The sequence below is a fragment of the Camellia sinensis genome, chromosome 15, assembly GCF_055761805.1.
Source record: "Camellia sinensis isolate YWXY chromosome 15, ASM5576180v1, whole genome shotgun sequence".
Lineage (NCBI taxonomy): Eukaryota > Viridiplantae > Streptophyta > Magnoliopsida > Ericales > Theaceae > Camellia > Camellia sinensis.
Window position 1 is genome coordinate 132354226 of NC_138975.1, and position 19386 is coordinate 132373611.

Genomic DNA, 19386 nt, shown 5'->3' on the forward strand with positions numbered 1-19386 from the left:
AACTAAATTTTTTGTAGATAAAAACTTCAAATATTTCGGACTACTAAATATTTAATCACCAAATAAAATTTATTTTTCATTTGTTTTTTTTGGGCTACTAACTATTTAGTCACCAAAAATCTTTTATTTCTTTTGGCTACCAAATATTTAGTCGTGAAAAACCTTGATTTCCTTTTGGCTATCAATTGATTAGTTGCCAACAACTTCACTTCTTTTTGGCTACTACACATTTAGTCGCCAAAAACTTTATTTAGTATTTTTTTTTTTATTAATTTCGCCACAACCTGTATTTATTCTAAGCAACCTGTACCTTGTATATAAACAAAATAATAACAATCCAAGAAAAATCAACTTTTAACGTCAAATTTGAAAAATAATAGAAATTTCATACAAACCAAGCATAATCCAACTTAAAATAATAATTCTATACAAAACCGAGGATTATACAAAAACCATGTCTTCCGTACACAAGAAAGAAATATCCACAATACCATGTCAAATGGTAATCTATACGACGCCAAAAGTAATATGCCAAAAGTAATTTGTACCACGCCAATAGTTATCTATACAAACAATAGTAATCCACAAAAAACAAAAGACAACATAATAATGGATTATAAAAAAACAACGTCCTCCGCACACAAATAAGGAATATCCACATTTCCACGCCAAAAGCCATCTGTAAAAATAAATTAACCATTAGTATTGATTGAATAACATTATCATTTCAAATTATAAAAGAAAATTACATAAAACTCAAATGTATATAATCTTTTCAAAATTGTATAATTATAGTCGTAATCATGTTGCATATCCGAACAAGTTTCTCCTAAGTTTCCCTCTCTCGAACTGCGATTTTTCAATTAAGTTGAAGGCATTTTCAGCTCTAATTCCCAACCTATGTGTCTCACTCACAATCCATATGTCCCCATATGTTCTATTAGGCATGAGGAAGCTACCCGCGCAATCCCCAGAGTGGTTTGAGATTGTCTTGCATTTTCAGCCCCCCAATGCACTTTTTTGACTAAATTGAAGGCGTTTTTTACTCTAACTCTCAACATACGTGTCCTAATTACATCTCATATGTCCCAATAGGTCGTATTTGTCACGAGCAAGTTGCCGGTGACATCCCCAGAGTGGTTTAGGCACTGTTTCGTATTTTTGCCCCCTCAACGCACATTTTTCAACTAAGTTTAAAGCGTTTTCAACTCTAACTCCCAACCTACGTGTCCTAATTACATGTCGTCTATCCCACAGGTCGTATTTATCACAAGCAAGCTTCCTATGACATCCCCAGAATGGTTCGCAGGCTGTTTCACTTTTTTACCCACCAGACGCCATTTTAAACAAAGTTTTAGGTGTTTTTTACTCTAACTTCCAACCTACGTGTCCTAATGTAAGAATTTATGTATTATTGATTAATGTATATTGATTTATATTACAATGATTCATGATTCCTATATATAGAAGAGGGTGAGTGTGTAGTAGGTAAGGAGTAGGTGAAGTGGAGGTGGTAGTGGTGTAGTGGGTTAGGTTTAGTGGAGTAGGTGAGGTGGTAGTGGTGTAGTGGGTTAGGTTTAGTGGAGTAGGTTTAAGTGGGTGAAGGTTTAGTGGAGTAGGTGAGGTGGTAGTGGTGTAGTGGGTTAGGTTTAGTGGAGTAGGTTTAAGTGGGTAAAGTAGGTGGAGAGTAGGTGGATTTTAACAGCCCCCCGCAAACTCAAGGGGGATAGGAACTAACCAACTTGAGTTTGGAGAGAGTAACAAAACAAGAAAATACATAAAAATAAAAGAGGATAAGAGACACTGTATGGTCGTGTCAGACCATTGGTGAAGACACTGGATGGTGGTGTCATAACGTTGTAGAGGACACTGTATGGGGGTGTCATAACCATGTAGAGGACACTGTATGGTGGTGTCATAACGGTGTAGAGGACACTGGATGGCGGTGTCAGACCGATGTAGAAGACAGTTTATGGGGTCATGTCGGACCGTTGTAGCAGACAAGGTTGTGACAGTTGTGGTGACAGTTTACGGAGTCTTGCTGGACCTTTGTAGAAACTAACCGGAATCAATGTCGGGACAGTTTACAGAGTCTTGTCGGACCCATAAAGGAGCTAACCGGAATCAATGTCGGGACAGTTTACAGAGTCTTGTCGGACCCATAAAGGAGCTAACCGGAATCAATGTCGAGACAGTTTACAGAGTCTTATCGGACCCATGAAGGAGCTAATCGGAATCAATGTCGGGACAGTTTATAGGGTCATGTCGGACCGTTGTAAAAGTTGCACCCTCAAAAGGTGTGCCCAATCTTTCAAAAGGCGTGCCATCAAAAGGCGTGCCCAATTCATCAAAAGGCGTGCCATCAAAAGGCGTGCCATCAAAAGACGTGCCATCAAAAGGCGCGCCCATATTGTCGGCGAGCGTCGAGCGGCGCATGATGCGCATGTCTGCCGCTTCGTCATGTTCTATATAAATCAATGCGGAGGCTGAGGCAGAAAACCTGCTAAAATCTTCTGAAAAACTCTTCCTTGCCTGAGAGAGAAACTCTGTAATACGCTGTAACCAACCCGTCTCTGAAACACTCAGCAACATGGCCTCTTCTTCCCGTCCAGCTACCCAAAACATGGCCTCCTCTTCCCGTGGTCTGCTCACGCTCTTTCCAGAACTGAACGAGCCCACAAGAGAAATAACTGGTGCGGTGGCCAGTGAACCTCAACCAAACACCTCTGGTTTTGCTCCGTTGAACTTTCCGATGCGGTCGGTGGAGCAAAAAATGGCGGTGCAAACTGATATTGAGGCCAATCAGTATACTCTGAAGTCATGTGTGGAAACCATGACTGCGGTTACAAACTTGTCGCACCGGCTGCAGAGCAGGACAAATGAGGTGCAACAGTTAAACTCCCAACTGGCTCTGCTCCAACGCATGTATAAGGATGCGCGAGCAGAGATAAGTGTGCTAAAGACAGAAAACAAGGAGCTGAAGCGGAAGGCCACCGTGATGTTCCGATTTGGAGGTCCACCATATGCTGTAGTGGAGGAGCAGGGAGGAGGCAACTTGCTTGGTGGTCTAGGAAGCACGGAGGCAACACCGGCAAGGACCACCCAGGACGGAGGCAAGAAGAAAAGACCGGCGGCTGAGTAGAGAAGAAAAATCCCACTGTGGGTGTGGTAGTTTTGTTTTTGTTTGTGTGGGTTTTTTTTTTTTTTTTTGATGTAAAAGTGTGATCGGGGTTGATCCCCTGATATGAATAAAATGACAAGGTTGTGGAATGTTGTTGGTGTTGGGTCCATGGAGAGAGAGAGAGAGGGATGTCCAAGAAGCTTGTGCTTTTGACAGTTACACATTACCCAAGCTGTATGTGAAGATGCATGTTACTGTCTTACACTTCTGCAGGCTTGGTATTCTTTGTGGGGCACTTGCAACACGTGACATTGAAAATTGTATTCGAAAATGATGACATCTCCAACATGAAACGTCTTGGAAGCAGCCCAGGCCTTGTAATCAATATTCCCAATGATAGTTCAACCAGCGGAGTCCCCAACCTTGTACACTGCTGCCATTGAAACCTTCAAGCCAGCAAACATGGCTACCAACAACAGAGCCACAGCTCTACACCCCACACCCAAATCCATGGCTAAGAGAGAGAGAGCAAATCGGGAAAAAAACAGCAGTGACGAGCAGAAAAACAGCGCCAGAAACGCCAACGACGACGACGAGTAAGAGTACAACCACGGATATGTGAGAGGCGAGGTGAACGGCGATAGAGGCTAGACGATGCTGCGGGTGCCGCTGCCGACATAGCGGAGGAGGGGTGTAAGAAAATGTTGAAGAAGTCAAGGTATGTGTAGAAAATAAGCAGAATAGGTTGAGGTCCGGCGGGCGGCCAAGGCGAGGTTGCCGCCCGCCGGTGAAGCGAGAAATACTAAGGTCTTAACCTTGCTCTGATACCATGTAAGAATTTATGTATTATTGATTAATGTATATTGATTTATATTACAATGATTCATGATTCCTATATATAGAAGAGGGTGAGTGTGTAGTAGGTAAGGAGTAGGTGAAGTGGAGGTGGTAGTGGTGTAGTGGGTTAGGTTTAGTGGAGTAGGTGAGGTGGTAGTGGTGTAGTGGGTTAGGTTTAGTGGAGTAGGTTTAAGTGGGTGAAGGTTTAGTGGAGTAGGTGAGGTGGTAGTGGTGTAGTGGGTTAGGTTTAGTGGAGTAGGTTTAAGTGGGTGACGTAGGTGGAGAGTAGGTGGATTTTAACACCTAATTACATGTCTTTTGTCCCCACATGTTGTATTTGTCACCGAGCAATCTTCTCGCGACATCCCCAAAAGTGGTTTACGGGCTGTTTCACATTTTCACCCCCGTACGTCCATTTTTGACAAAATTTAAGGTGTATTTTACTCTAACTTTCAACCTACAAGTCCTAATTACATGCCATCTGTCTCTATAGGCGTGTTTTATTGTATAAGCCAACCTTAATGAAGTAAAAATATTAAGAAATTTTGTTCTACATTACATTGTTTACTAATTAGCTAATTGCTAACTAATTTGAAATTCTCAATAAAGTAAGGCAACACTTTGCCTTGAATTGCCTATAGAAAAACTGAAAATTGTTTTGTTGACACACCTCACGATTGATTTAAACACTAGAACGTTATTCTAAACAAATATTTCAAATTCAAGTACTTCCTCCATATTCATATCAGGTACAAAACAATTATCCTAAAGTAGGACTTCAAAATCAAGATAAAAAATAAAAAATAAAAATCATGCAGTTCACGACAGTCCTTTAAAGCATTCAATGAATATTTTAATAGAATGTGCAAAGTTTAGAAATAGAATCCCATTCAAACAATTGAGCCCAATTCATTTTCTCCCCCTGTTTTATGTTCTTTAATGAACACTATGATGGTCTGGCACTATACGAAGCATGGGGCTTTTCTGTTCGTTCGGCCAATTACTTACGCCGAGATATTGTTAATGCAGCCCAATCAATGGAGTCTTATGTGGGTCGATCATGTTGGGACAAGCTATGGCAGAAAGTTTGGCAGCTTAAACTACCAAACAAAATTAAGGTGTTTGCATGGAAGGCGTGCAATGATATTCTCCCGGTAAAGACATTGTTGTGAAGGCATCAAATTCCTATTGATGACATGTGTTCAAGTTGTGGGATTGATCGGGAATCATTGATGCATTGTCTTTGTTATTGTGATGTTGCGGTGCAGGTGTGGAATTTAAGTACATTGAGGAATCTAGTACAATGGGCCCATAATCAGGACTTTAAATAGTGGTTTTGGCAGGTAATGTTCCATGGGGATGAGTCTAATCTCGGTTTGTTTGTTGCTCTATGTTGGGGTATTTGGCAGCGGCGCAACCAAGTAATCTTCTGTGAAACCCATGTTTCGGTTGAGGCAACGGTGGCTATGTTTTGCAATTTGGTAAGTGATTTTGGTCAAGTGCAACAAAGAATTCAAGGGCCAATGCTGCGGGATAGAGTGGTTCGTTGGTGCGCTCCGGCGGAAGGTTGGTTCAAGATTAATTTTGATGGGGCATGGTTCAAAGAATTGCAAACGGTTGGGGTTGGTGTCGTTATTCGAAATTCGATGGGTGAAGTTATGGGTGCAATGTCAGAGCAATTACCATTCTGGGTAGATGCCGACTGTGCTGAAGCATTTGCTGCAGCCAAGGCAATAGAGCTAGCAAAATATTTGGGCTTTTCTGATATTATTCTAGAGGGGGATTCTTTAAATATTGTCAAAGCTTTGTGGGAGGATGTCGAGCTCTTACCAGAATATGGTCATCTATGAAGCACGGACACCTTGGAGAAGGCTACGTATCAGTGTCGGACACGTGTCGGACACGGACACGCGTCGGACACGCGGTAGACACGTGTCCGACACGTAGTGAAAGGTGTCCCCCTTTTTTTTTGAATTTTTTGTCACCGGACACGTTCTGGACACGCTTGGGACACCTTTGGGACACGGCAGAGTAAAATTCATAATTTATGAAACTTCTGTGGGGTCAATTTGTAAATAACAAAACCAGAACAAATTGTTGAACCCTAGATTCGAAAGAACAGAGAGAACAGAAGATAGAAAGAGAGAGAGAGAGAGAGAGAGAGAGGGTCGCCGGCACACCTGGTAGCTCTTCGCTTGTCGGTGGTCGCTGGTCTGTCGTCGGTGGTCTGTCGTCGCTGTTCTTGCAGTTATCCAAGGTACGACTTCCATCTTCTTCTGCGATCTTCTTCTTCTGCAATCTTCTTCTTCGATCTTCTTATTCTTCTTCGATCTTCTTCTTCTTCTCCGATCTTCTCTTCGTCTCTCTCAGTCACTCGCTCTCTCTCTCTCTCTCTCTCTCTTCGTCTCTCTCAGTCGCTGGTCTCTTGTTTTGTTTTTTTATTTTATACGGTTGATGTACTAATAATATATATATATATATATATATACTATTATATTTTATACGCTGGTCTCTTCGTTGATATACTAATAATATATATACATATATATATTTATATTCTAATAATAATAGTATATATATTATATATTAGATATATATTTGAACAAAAATCTTTTTTTTTTCTTTTCCTTTTTTCTATTTTTTAGATATTATTATTTGTTTAAATAAATTATTTTTATTTATAAGAAAATTTTAATTTGTGAATAATATTTGATATTAAAATAAATAAATAATATTTATATTTTTTAATTTTACATATAATAAATAAATAAAATTATATATATTGAACGTGTCCCAGCGTGTCGTGTCCCCTATTTTTTGAAAATTTGCGTTTTCGCGTGTCCGTGTCGTGTCCGTGTCGTGTCGCGTGTCCGTGTCCGTGCATCATAGATGGTCATCTTGTGTCACAAGTGGTGGGTGCTAGTCGACTGTTTCGGAGCTTTCAAGTTTGCCATGTGGGGAGAATGGGCAATATGTTGGCGCATGGCCTAGCTTGGATGGCTAGAGATTTGGACCACCAGCTTGTGTGGATGGAGGAGGTCCCGCAGGCCTTGATTGAAGTTGTTGCTGCTGATGCTGTTTGTAAGTGTCTTTTGTTTCTGTTTGGTTTTCCATCTAAAAAAAAAGTGACAAAATATTAGAGTTCTCATATTGTCAACATTTTAAATCATGCATTAGGATTGGAGATGCTCTATCTAACAGGAAATAAAGTTCTTTAACCAATCAATTTGTAACCACAAACAAAACCTAGCATTTATATTCAATTTAAACTAGAATTTTTATACAGAACATAGCAAAACATTTTTCTTTTCAATCAAAACAGTCGCTCAAGTTTGGTATACATTGTGCATGCTACGGTACTCTTCAGTTAATTTCATATCCAAACCAGACTATTCTATCAGCTTCATGTTATTCGATGTGTGTGATGCTTCATGTTAGGATGTTAATGCAGAGCCTCTCATAAACTGCCAGCGTATCTGATCATAGATGGTGGGATTTAAAAGGTGAAAGTTTAGGCCATTTTAAGAAAATAATCAATAATGAAAACGAGGGAAGAAAGATCAGGGGAGCAAGATACAACCGATCTTCCGAGACCGGGATTTGGGTTGTCTAAAATGGACTTCCAATGAGAAAACAAATTCTGTGCAGTGTGAGACACAATCCAAAGAAACTTCTTGGTGGAATGAAGAGGTTCAAAAAGCGATCAAAACAAAAGGAGAGTGTCACAGAACTTTCTATATATATATAGGAATAACAAAAAAATTAAAAGATAAATTAGCAAAAGACAAAGTTAAGGAAGGAGTTAGTAAGGCTAAGTTGAAGTCTTCTAATGATCTTTTATCATAAGTCAAATTAGAAGGATGGAGAAATGGATATATATATATATATATATATATAAACTTGCCAAGTTAAGAAGAAGAAAAGGAAGAGTCCTAAACTACATTAAGTGTATAAGATAGCAGTAGTTAAGTAAGATGAGAACAAGGAACAGTGAAGGAATTACTTTGAATTTTTTTTTTTTTTTGATAAATAAATAAGGAATTACTTTGAATGTATTTAAGAAATCATTCAAGAAACTTGAGTTTAGAAGAACTTGATAACTCTAGCAGTAATACTAATCATAGGTTCTTTCGCATTTTAAGAGTATCAAAGGTAAAGGAGAGTATAAAGAAGATCAAAGTGGGAAAAGTTGTATGACAAAATGAAATTATTATTCAAGAGAATATCCTCCATTTCCTCCCTCTTCTTCTAAGGATCTACGAAGGCAGAGTGTAGTGGAATGTTGAACCATTTTGTCCTTTCCAGCCATTTCATTCACCTTCCTAACCACTTCTTCAATCTGCTCAACTCAAACTTCCACCCTTATCATTAGTGAGTACAAACTTCTCAAAAAAACCAGTATTCTTGTCCATTTTCTTTAAAACAAAAGAGCCATCAGCTTCTAAGTCAAAAGAAATTCAAAATGATAAAAAAAAAAAAAAAAAAAAATTAAAACTTAAAACAAAACCTTCCTCATTACACATTCCTGTCTCTCCTTCAAAAAAAATTTAAGTTGGAGTTGGCGATGGATTCCGTTAAAGTCCAAAAAGTCTATCAACATAAACCAATTGCCCCCAGACCGTTAAAAAGATCAACCATAAATTAGTGACAAAAATGTTAGGTATTTTTCTATAGAGAACAATTTATTTTGGTTCAAGTCAATGGGATGCAGTAGCCATGCCAGGTCTCAGTTAAACAAATCAGATTAACAGGTTAAACTAGGCCGTTTAGGCTCTACACAAAATCTTGCATTTTCTTTCTCTGATAATGCTATTAGACAGTTGCAGATTACCTGAACAATTTGAAAAAAGTCCCTCAGGAATAACTCTTGTGTTGTCTTCGATTGATGGCCACAGGCCAGGACTTCCAATAGATGATTAATTGCCACATCAAACATCCCAAGAAATGCATACCATCTGTTTACATGTCAAGTATGTTAAATATCTTTGCACATTACTAATACCACAATTGCTAATGTGTTTATTATGCAAACTACTAGCAAATGCTTTAGAACTTACTTTCCAATATGGAAATGAACATGATCCCTGATATGGTTCCATTTAGTTCCTTTAAAAACAGTTAAAGCACCTCTGTACGTGCGAATTGCATGCTTCATCTGATGACAAACAAGAGAGATATTTTCAGAAAATTACAGCATTTACGCACAAAGAAACTTTTGCATGATTTGTGATATAGTTACCTGATCACATTTCTTATATAGATCACCTGAAAGAACAAGATGGAATCCATATTTGCGTAACATTGGTGGTTTCGCAAACAAGTAGCAACAAGATGCTTGCTCCAGCATGACAGCCAAATGTAGGGGTTCCTAAAAGAAGTTGCATTTCAGGAGCAGAGCATAGATATTATTATTCAGTGTTGTTATAAAAAAACGTGGGTATTACCTCACCAGAAATACGAAAGTAAACAGTAGTAGCCTCTTTAAACTGATCCCTTGTCTTCAACATTTCTACCCACGAAAGACCACACCTTGTAGCATTTCGCTGACCAGATGACCCAAGTTTCTGAATAATAATAAATTACGTAATTCAGTAAAAATGTGAATGCATAAAGTCCAACGAAAAGGCAAGAGTTCATTCCAACCGTAGGTATTAACCAAAATGATAGAATTGCAGCTCTAGAAAAGGTTAGTTAAAAGTAATGCAGCCCCTCACAAGGTCATAAATCTGGCGAACTAAAATCACTTATGGACACAAGAAATCGCCTCCTAATGTAAAACCAGATCAGTAACAGCTAATTAGTTGCCAGTTTCCTTTTTCAATGAGTATATACAACATGCCATTATGCTCTTTCAAAAGCCTGTGCTTTAATACTGCCAACAAGACAATTAAAATTCACTGGAAGATGTAATTTGGAGTTGTTAGGAAGGCAAGGCCCAAGAATTAATCAAAAGAAAAGGTGGAAGCTTGAGAAAGGAGCACTTTTCAAGGACTATTGCAGTCCTGAGGATGCCTCAATTAATTGTAATTGAGGACTCTACGCTGTAACAAGATCAAAATTTTGTGTACTTCATCATTTAGTTTAATAAGAATTAGATGTAGCAAAAAAAATTCACACAGATGAAGAAACATTTCTCTAGCAAGGGTCTATTTTCAAATATTATTCATTACAAGTTTAGAGCATCTAAGTAAATCATTCATAAATTATAAAGCTAGATCTTTAAACATAAAAACGAAGAACCAAAATATAGAGGTAGTGGACAATAGATGAGAGCATCATCTAGAAAAACTAAGAACAAAAGGTGGAGCCAGTGTACTAATTGAATGTCTAATATTGCTTTTTGATGGTTTTGAATACGTGATGAGCAAGACTGTTCTGTTTCCATCATCAAGTTTGAATAATATGTCAAAAAAATTCATGAAAATTCTTGAAATTGGCATAAGACAACCATTTTATTCTAGGGATTTAAGGGGGTAGGAAGTTGAGAACATCATGAAAGATTTATTGCTAATGAAATTTAAAATAAAAAAAGTCATGAGGCATCAATAATTATCATAAAGCCAAAAACAAGCATTCATATGGGAACACTTAGTGGCTACATTTTCCAAGAAACATTGATCTTAAAAAAATAGCCCTAAAAACATAACAGCATTAAACTGGGAATTAATCTTTGCTGTAAAATGTCTAAAGAAAACACAACTCTGTAATATTTTAACATCATTAAGAAATAGGGTTGATTACATTTTCTACCCCTAAACTATTGCCAAATTGTCTACTTAATCCCTAAACTATCGATTGAATCTATTAAGTCTCTAAACTATATAAATCAAAGTCTATTTAGTCCCTAAACTATTAAGTGAATCTATTAAGTCCTAAAATATTTAATTCAAACCTATTCAATCCCTAAAAAGATTACAAGAATAAAATATAGTGCCATAAGTATTATAAATTAGTAAAACACCTGCCCAATTAAGATTTTATTAAGGAAACATCTTAAATTTTTATTTTGTCTGTAACAGGTGTTTCATTTCGTTCTGTGTTTAAATTAATATTAAAGTCCCGTTTCCCATTCTTGTCAATAAATTATATGAATATTAGATATACTAAACAAGTATAATTAAATAATTTAAATAATAACACTTCATTACAAATAATAGTATAACAAACTAATACATAAATTAAGTAATAAAAAAAACTTACGACAAATTTAAAAACAATCAATTAGAAATTATAAACGAAATCTAGCATATAATACTAGATAAAGGCGAGCATGTAGCCATTGTAAAAGATAATTAAGAAAATACTATAGATAATTACACTTACCGTTATAAAGGAAATTCACCATAAGGACTGACGCCACTTTTCAAAGACATTAAAATTTTAAAGTTTTTTTGAAATCAAATTTTAACTAGATTCGGTATTTTACTAATTTATAATACTTATTGGTTTATATTTTATTCTTCTAATCCTTTTAAGGACTAAATAGATTTGAATTAAATACTTTAGGGATTTAATCGATTCAATCGATAGTTTAGAGACTAAATAGACTTTGACTTATATACTTTAGGTACCTAGTAGACAATCGATAGTTCAAGGACTAAATAGATAATTTGACAATAGTTTAGGAGTAGAAAGTGTAATAAACCCTAAGAAATATGACCTAAATAGGTCTTACCCATTACGCAAGGCTCCCGCTTTAAGCAGGGAATGGAAGAAGTAATAGGTACGCAGTCTTCCCCCACTTTTTTGTTGGGAAGCTGACTTCGTGACTCAAACCCTCTCCACAAGGCTCAAGGCAGGTAGCACTTGCCATTGCATTGAGTCACAACCTCTTCTTTAAAGTTGGTGACATTTGTTGGCAAAATTCACTTCACCCCATGTGACGTAGAATGTGTAGCCTACCTCCTAATATTAAGAAATAAGCACATCACTACTTGTGGTTTGTGGACTAAAACACACAGGTAACTTTTGTTAACGGTTCTTGAAATCACCTAAATACCCTCATCTTCTTCCTCTCCTCTGAACTAAACTCGTATTCACCCACATATACGTACATGTATACATATAAACCAACAAAAATAACCACCACTAATTGCCACCCCCACTGCAATGCACCCATTACCACCAACCAACCCCTTCTATTTCCTGCCAACTGCCACCCCCAATTCCCCCTTCCCTTTCCCGACACCCTACTTATTCAAAAAGAGTGATAGAGCACAATTTGGTATTGTAAACTCTTTTATTATTGCAATGTTTCTTCAATGCAAGGATTCCCTGGCCATGGTTCTAGGCTGCCAAATTGAATTTATGGCTATGCTTGTTTCAGAATTAGAAAAAGATGCTACTACTATAACTGGATAGGGTAAACTATTGTAATTATAACTATTTTGGTAGATTATATAAGTGAAAAGTGTTTTGATAAAAATATGTCAATTTTCAGAATATTTCGGTTGGAAACAATGTTTATTTTCACAATAGTAATGATCTGCAGATCAAATGTCATCCAATGAAAAGTACAAAGAGCGTGGGGGTTGAAAACAAGGCAATTGGTTTACCTTCAAAGGTTGGCAAAGTAGTGACAGCACTAGAAGTTCGCAATATCAATGTTGATCAAATTTCAATAGAGGTCGAAATCTATATATTATAGAAACTGGAAATTTTTAGCCTTATTTTTCTTTTTCTTTTTTTTTCTTTTTTTGATAAATAAGCCAACTTTATTTAAAAGGTATCAAGACGATGTAAAAAATACAAGGAAAACAGCAACCCACACCGACCCGCAAAAGCTAACTAATCAAACCCTTCACAAAATGTACAAAAGTCAAGACATCAAGATCTATCGAACCCGTAACCCAACTATGCAACACCATAAAGAAGCCTAACACATATTCTGAAAAATGCATCAGTTACGCTCCAACCAAACCAACCATAACAAACAAAGGGAAGCATGTAACCAAGACTTCTGACTCCTCTTACACACCCTCAACTCGCCCCAACTAAACAACACACCCTGCATAGACCCCAGCTACACCCAAATCACACCAAAAAGAGTAAGTAACAATCAAACACCAAAGCCGGGACACAATAGGGCAATGAACCAACAAATGATCCACCATTTCTGCATCTCTACATCTCTACAACACGTACAACACCAATTTACTAACACATGGCGCCGCCGAATCAAATTGTCAATAGTAAGGATACGACCCCAAAGCTACCGTCCAAATGAAGAAAGCCACCTTGGATGGAGATCCCATCACCCAAATATTCTTCCACTACTTCAAACCTAAGGTTCGACACTAATCTTTCATGGTTGCTAGGAAAGCCTCCACCCTTAGAGGGAAGACAGTAATTCATGGATTATCTTAGCATCAACACACTTTGAAAAAAGTATGCGGAGGAAATTGATTTTTTTAAACATAAGCTTCATGTGAATTAAAAATTAAAATTAAAATCGTATAACAAAGGAAATTCATTTTATTAAACATAAGCATGTTGACTGCATTTTAGCTAAGATTAAAATCATATACTTCAATTCTTTCTAGCTTTTCACACTTTTTTGTTAGTTGGAGTCTTTTCCCCATTATCTTGTCAACTGCTCATGCTTAAACAAGGATACAAGCGAAGTTCAAGCACTATTTGATTAGCATTTTTAGAAGTATTTCTATTCTATGTGAACTACGTTCGCTTATATATATATATACATATGTATGTTTTTAACAAACCAATTAAACAAATGCTTTACTTGAGATGGCTATTTAATTCAACTAGAATAACAAGCATTAAACATTACCAAAAACACTTACAAATTGGGAGGTCCCAACCACAAGTTATAGTTGCTTCATGTGAATATCACTAAATATATTTTGGAATAAATCTTCGAGAACATGTTAAAGTCAATCACAAGTTTTCAACATCTAAATGCAATGAAAATATAGTTCCAAAATACATTTGTTTAAATTGCTAACAAACTAGGCATTTTTACAAACATCTTAAATGCAATCAAAATTCAAATAACAAAATTAGACCTATAATTTTAATACCAAAATTTCTTATGAAATATTTCGCAACAACTCAAGAACAAGTCATGGAAGCAACAATATGGTTACAAAATACTATATTAATTAATGTAAAAATGGATTATTTCATTAAGAATGTCAACCGAGATATATAAACAGCAAAATAGAACAAAATCATTACCAAACCTTGCTTCACTACAAATTTCGAATCAGTGTGAGCCAAGAGAGACTAGAATAGAAATTCAGATAGCACTAGAGACAGAAAATAGGGTAAAAATCAGAGAGTATAGTTTTAGAAGAGGGAGGATTTCAGAAATATACACAGAGTAAAAAATAGGGAAGAAGAGAGTTTTAAAAGAGGGTTTAGGGTTTCAGAAATAATCAGAGGGAGGCATACCTTGTTGATTGCTCTTCAAAAAAAAACTCATTCGTTTTCTTACAAGCCAAACAGAGGCTCACTGGGTTAGATTAGAGTTTTAAACCGAACAGCCACTTGGAATCTGCAGTCAGTCGAACTAGAGGAAGACAGACGAATGAGCGTAGTAGACAGAGAAGAGAGAGAGGAGCAGGGGAAGAGATCACTCGAAGGAGGGAGTAGTAGAGGGAGAGGGAGGGAGAGAAACAAAAGAGTGAAAGTAGAGAGAGAGAGAATACCCTGTGGAAGAAGAAGAGAGATGGTCAACCGGTTGCTCTCCGGTGGTCCAATTTTTCAAAATTAAAGAATTCAATGGTCAGAATGTAACAACTCTTGAATCTTCTTACAACTTCAAGCAAAGAGGACCTTCTTCATCAAGGAAATTGAACCCTCATTCTCTTGGTGTTCTCTTGCTCTTCCTATTTTCTTCGTCCCCTTCTGCTCTCTCTCTCTCTCACGATTTTCTTTCTTTCTTTCTCAATTGTTCTAGCAACTTCTCCTTTTTGACTTCATCGATCCCCTTCTTATTATTATTTTGAGAATTTGTTTCCATCAACTAATCCATGTGATTGTAGATTGACTCTTTTATATATATATATATATATATATATTCTTTTATTAGTTAATTAATAAATATAAATATTTTAAACCTTAACAAACATATTTTTTAGTTTATGTTTTTAAATTTTTTTAAATATTTTGTTCAAATCATACACGTTTGTAATTTATGTTTTTCTAAAAATAAACAAAAATCAATTTATAAAATTTTTATAAATATAAATAAAAACGCAGAATGAACTCGTATTCATTAATAAAGTATCTTGAAACTCAAGTTTATATTACAAATATGAGACTTTCCATCGTAGTTTAGTATATAATACAAAACAAAAAAATAAAAATAAAATAAAAACACTGAAAACCCCAACAACAGGCAAATGTTTGGTTTGTTTTTAAAATATGGATATGGGCTCCAAAGTTTGGGCCTTTTAATTTTTTCATTTTTATTTGGTGGGCTTTTTAAATTGAGATTGGGTCATTTTATAAGAAACTTTTTAAACTTCTCAAATATATTTTTTTATACAATAATACAGAGGTAACAAAATTTTTAGGCCCTTTTTAAAAATAATTTTTTTTAAGTCCAAAGCGGTCATTTTGTGGACTTTGCCCCAAAATTGGGTCTGCCTGGCTTCTGGCCTGCCAAGGTTGGCATATGCCTCGATGAGGATTAGGGCAAAATTTTGGTGGAAAGTTTTTATTTATTTATTTAAAATAAATATAAATAATGTTATTATTTTATATTATAATTTTGGAGGATTTTTTTTAAGGTTCTTGGTATTAAGATTTTATGGCATAAAGGACATCTAATATTTTTATAATGTCTCAGATCCCTCAAATCAAACTAGAGAAAATTCAATCCAGAGAAATTCTTTAATCCAAACCATTGCAAGGTGTATGTTCTAAAATCTGTTGTTTAATCAACAGTTGAGGTTGATTTATTCAAATGATTATTGTTGTTGAAGGCAGAGAAAATGGTAAACAAATTAGAAAAAATTATAAGTAAACCAGAGAGAATTTTTTTAGTTTAGAATTTCTCTGGTTTGGACTAGAGAAATTCAAAATTAGATGGTTATTGTTGTTGAAAGCAGAGAAAATGATAAAGAACTTCTCTGGGTATCTACAAAGCTGTGTCCTCATGGGAAGCCACTAATCTTTCTCTCATCATTGGATTTTTGATTTCTAAATTCTTACACTAACAAACACATTGCAGACACATTCACTGGAACGAAAAAATTCATTTTTTTTTCTATTAATCTTTTACATTTAAATGCAAATACTAAGCATCAATTTTGAAAGCTTTTAGTGATTTGTCTTTTGCAGCCCATTAGACCAAATTAAGCAAGCACTGAACAACCTTCCAAAGGGAGAAGAAAAATTGTTTGAAAGCCGACTATTGAACCAGTCATCATTATTATGTGGTGGAGATTTTGTAATGGCAAAGATTTGTTGCGGAGTAGTGAGTGATAGTGAAGCATCAACGACATGCAAACCGAGTTCACGAGTGGCGAGGCGTCGGAGAATGGAGATCTGACGGTTCAAGTACGTCGCTGGTGTGGCCTCGCCCGAGACTTCAAACGGACGGAAGCGTAAAAAACTAGAGCACGATAACGCCGTCAACAACAGTTCGTCGGATGGATGAGAACAGTTTTTAGAGTCGAGAAACGAGAGATCGAAGACGAAAGAGAGCTCAATTTCAGATCGCCCTTAGAATTTGTCGAGTCCGAGTTTGTTACTGTCGTCTAGTTCAGCGAATCAGGAGGTGTATCCGAAGTTTGGTGTGGTGTTAGTTTGTGGTAGGCGGAGAGACATGGAAGTTAATTGATTTAAGATAGTCAAATTTCTCTGTGATATATGGATGTAGGGTTGAGGGACCTTAGACATCATAAAATAATATAGTGGATCTCTTCCGTTACTAAAAATGGGAGAGGGATCTTAGATTAATTTTTCCTATAATTCATTTTGTTAATTTCAGTTTTCTATTTCTTATGACTAAAATTTGAGAGTTATTTAAAGTCTTGTTATGAAATGAAAACAAAAAATAACAAGTTATTTAATAAAGGAAAAATTACCATTGAAGAGAAGTTTTTAAAATTTATTACACATTAATTAAAAAAATTATGATTTTAATTATTAATATTTATATTGTTTATCACTCTTTTATAAATATTTTTTATGACCCCAATGATGTGTAAATATATTTTAGTATAGATTCAAAATCATGACTATACTGTATGAAAAATTAAAATAATAATAATAATAATAATAATAATAATAATAATAATAATAATAATAATAATAATAATAATAATAATAATAATGAAAAACAAGAAGATGAAACCTAAACTTGCTAAGTTTATTCTAAATTAATGGAGACATTTTTGAAAATGGGCCTTCTTAAAATAATAGATTGGATGTGTTTCAAAATATGTAGAGTTTTTTTTTTTTTTTTTAAATATTTTAAATACGGGCATTTTAAATAATAAAATTAAAAAAAAAAGTGAGTGCTTTTGAGAAATATATACCGAATCACTGATAGATGTTTTTTTTTCCCCCCCAAATTTGTAGAACATGTATTAGCTCTACATTGGTTTTTTTTTTTTTTTGTGTGTGTGTGTGTGTGTGTGTGTTTATTGTGTGTTTATTTTGTTTTGTTTTGTTTTGCACGTGTTGAATAATTTTATAAAGTGGACCTTCTGAAGAAGAATAAAAAAAAATTGTATTATGAATTTTTATTATGTTTAAAAAGTTTGGGGCATTTTCTAAAATGAGTCTTAAAATCATAACTTTGATGGCTTTGCACTAAAGTTGCTTATATTGGCTCCATGCTATCCCTAAAGTGTAATTCATTTTTGCTACTGCAATATTTGTGACATTTTTGACTTTGCAAATATTTTTTTTTGTGTCCCCTCTTTGTTGGCACCATGAATTTTCTGGTAGTATAATGTATTTTTTTTTTAAATAAATAAAAACAATATATGATTAGTAATTGCAATTGACTATATTTTCTATTATATCTTATTCATTATTTTATGTGTCACAATTGTATTGAAAATATATACAAATTTTGAAACTTATTAAATCAATGCAGTTGTGACATATGAAATTACTAGTGTATGCCCGTGTCGAAAGGCACGATATAAATAATATTAAGATTAAAATACAGTTATAATTTATACGTATTATGTTAAAATTTGTGAAGTTTTTTTTAATAAAGATACTAAAAAAATATATTGAAATATTTTTCTTCTTAAAGAACTTGTAACAATTTTGCTTGTATTACACGCTCTACAAAACTCAAATAAAATATTAACTCCCTCTAATCTTAATGCAAATTAAGAAACAAGCATATAAGATTTATAATATTCACCAATATTGCAAATCAAAATATAAGAGCCAGTAAAAAAAAATTGTATACACTGAACAAAAAACAGAAATTAAAGTTATTGTATACTTGTTAACGTTTTATAATAAAAAAAAAAGAAAAAAAAAGTAAATCTGTATAATAAAACACATCAGTAAGTGCTTTACAATCTCGACTAGGGATGGCAATTTGAAACTAGTCCGACGGTGACCCGATCTCGAATTCAGTGGTTATTCACCGAAAAATATCCCCTACGGACCGGGGATGGTATTCAAAATCCATCCCCGATGTTATCCGGGCCGGGGCCGGGGACGGGGATAGGTATTTCAGACCCGGACCCGGCCCGACCCCGGCCCCGGCCCCGCCCCGCCCCGCTTAATCCCCGAGGTGAAATTACCGTTTTGTTCTTGGCTATATATATGTGTGTGTCTGTTTAGGGTTTGACAAATTTACACACTCTCATCAGTCTCTCACTCACTCACACAACGGCGCTGCTCCTCTGTGCTCTCGCTCGCCGTTGCTCCTCTTCTCCTTCGCTCTCCTCTTCTCTCTCGCTCGCCGGCTGCTCGCTCGCCTCTACTCCTCTTCTTCCTCGCTCTCGCTCGTCGCTGCTGCTCCCTTTAGGGTTTGGTCTCCCCCACTCTCTTTCTCTCACCGCCGATCGTCTCTCACCTCACCTCACCGCCGACGGGGCTGCTGCTCTCTCTATTCCCTCACCGATGATCTTCCCTCACCGCCGATCCTCCCTCACCTCACCGCCGATTTTGAAAGGCTCTCTCTTTCTCTCTCTCTCTCTAGGGATTTCGATCTAGGGTTTTACATACATATATATATATGTATATATATATATATATATATCTGAGTGTATACATATATTCACTGTTTCGATTCGACCTCTATTTTTTTTTCCACTTATATATATATATATATATGTCAAATTAGTGGGATTATTGATATGTTTACAAAACAGTGGGATGAACATATATCTGTTAAGATCTGTGATCTGTTTATTATTGATCTGTTTACTATTGATCTGTGATCTGTGAACATCTATCTGTGATCTGTGAGCCTCTATCTG

At 35.7% G+C, this 19386-nt stretch overlaps 1 protein-coding gene across 18 annotated transcripts; it reads right to left on the bottom strand.

The window, feature by feature from the left end:
• Window positions 1-401: 401 nt before the first annotated feature.
• Window positions 402-14967, bottom strand: LOC114319642 (uncharacterized). Of its 18 annotated transcripts, none has more exons than XM_082909061.1 (9): window positions 14629-14943; window positions 14372-14489; window positions 14156-14226; window positions 9408-9522; window positions 9198-9326; window positions 9016-9113; window positions 8790-8913; window positions 5789-7072; window positions 402-679 (listed from the first exon to the last, which is right to left on the bottom strand). In XM_082909061.1, exons 5-8 carry the CDS (start codon window positions 9303-9305, stop codon window positions 6959-6961), a joined length of 444 nt encoding a protein of 147 aa, XP_082765187.1. In that variant the 5' UTR covers window positions 9306-9326; window positions 9408-9522; window positions 14156-14226; window positions 14372-14489; window positions 14629-14943; the 3' UTR covers window positions 402-679; window positions 5789-6958. The 18 variants fall into 18 exon arrangements, with proteins under 18 accessions (XP_082765187.1, XP_082765179.1, XP_082765178.1 ...); XM_082909053.1 differs by having other exon boundaries at window positions 9403-9522; XM_082909052.1 differs by lacking the exon at window positions 14156-14226 and having other exon boundaries at window positions 6139-7072; window positions 9403-9522; window positions 14629-14967.
• Window positions 14968-19386: the final 4419 nt, after the last annotated feature.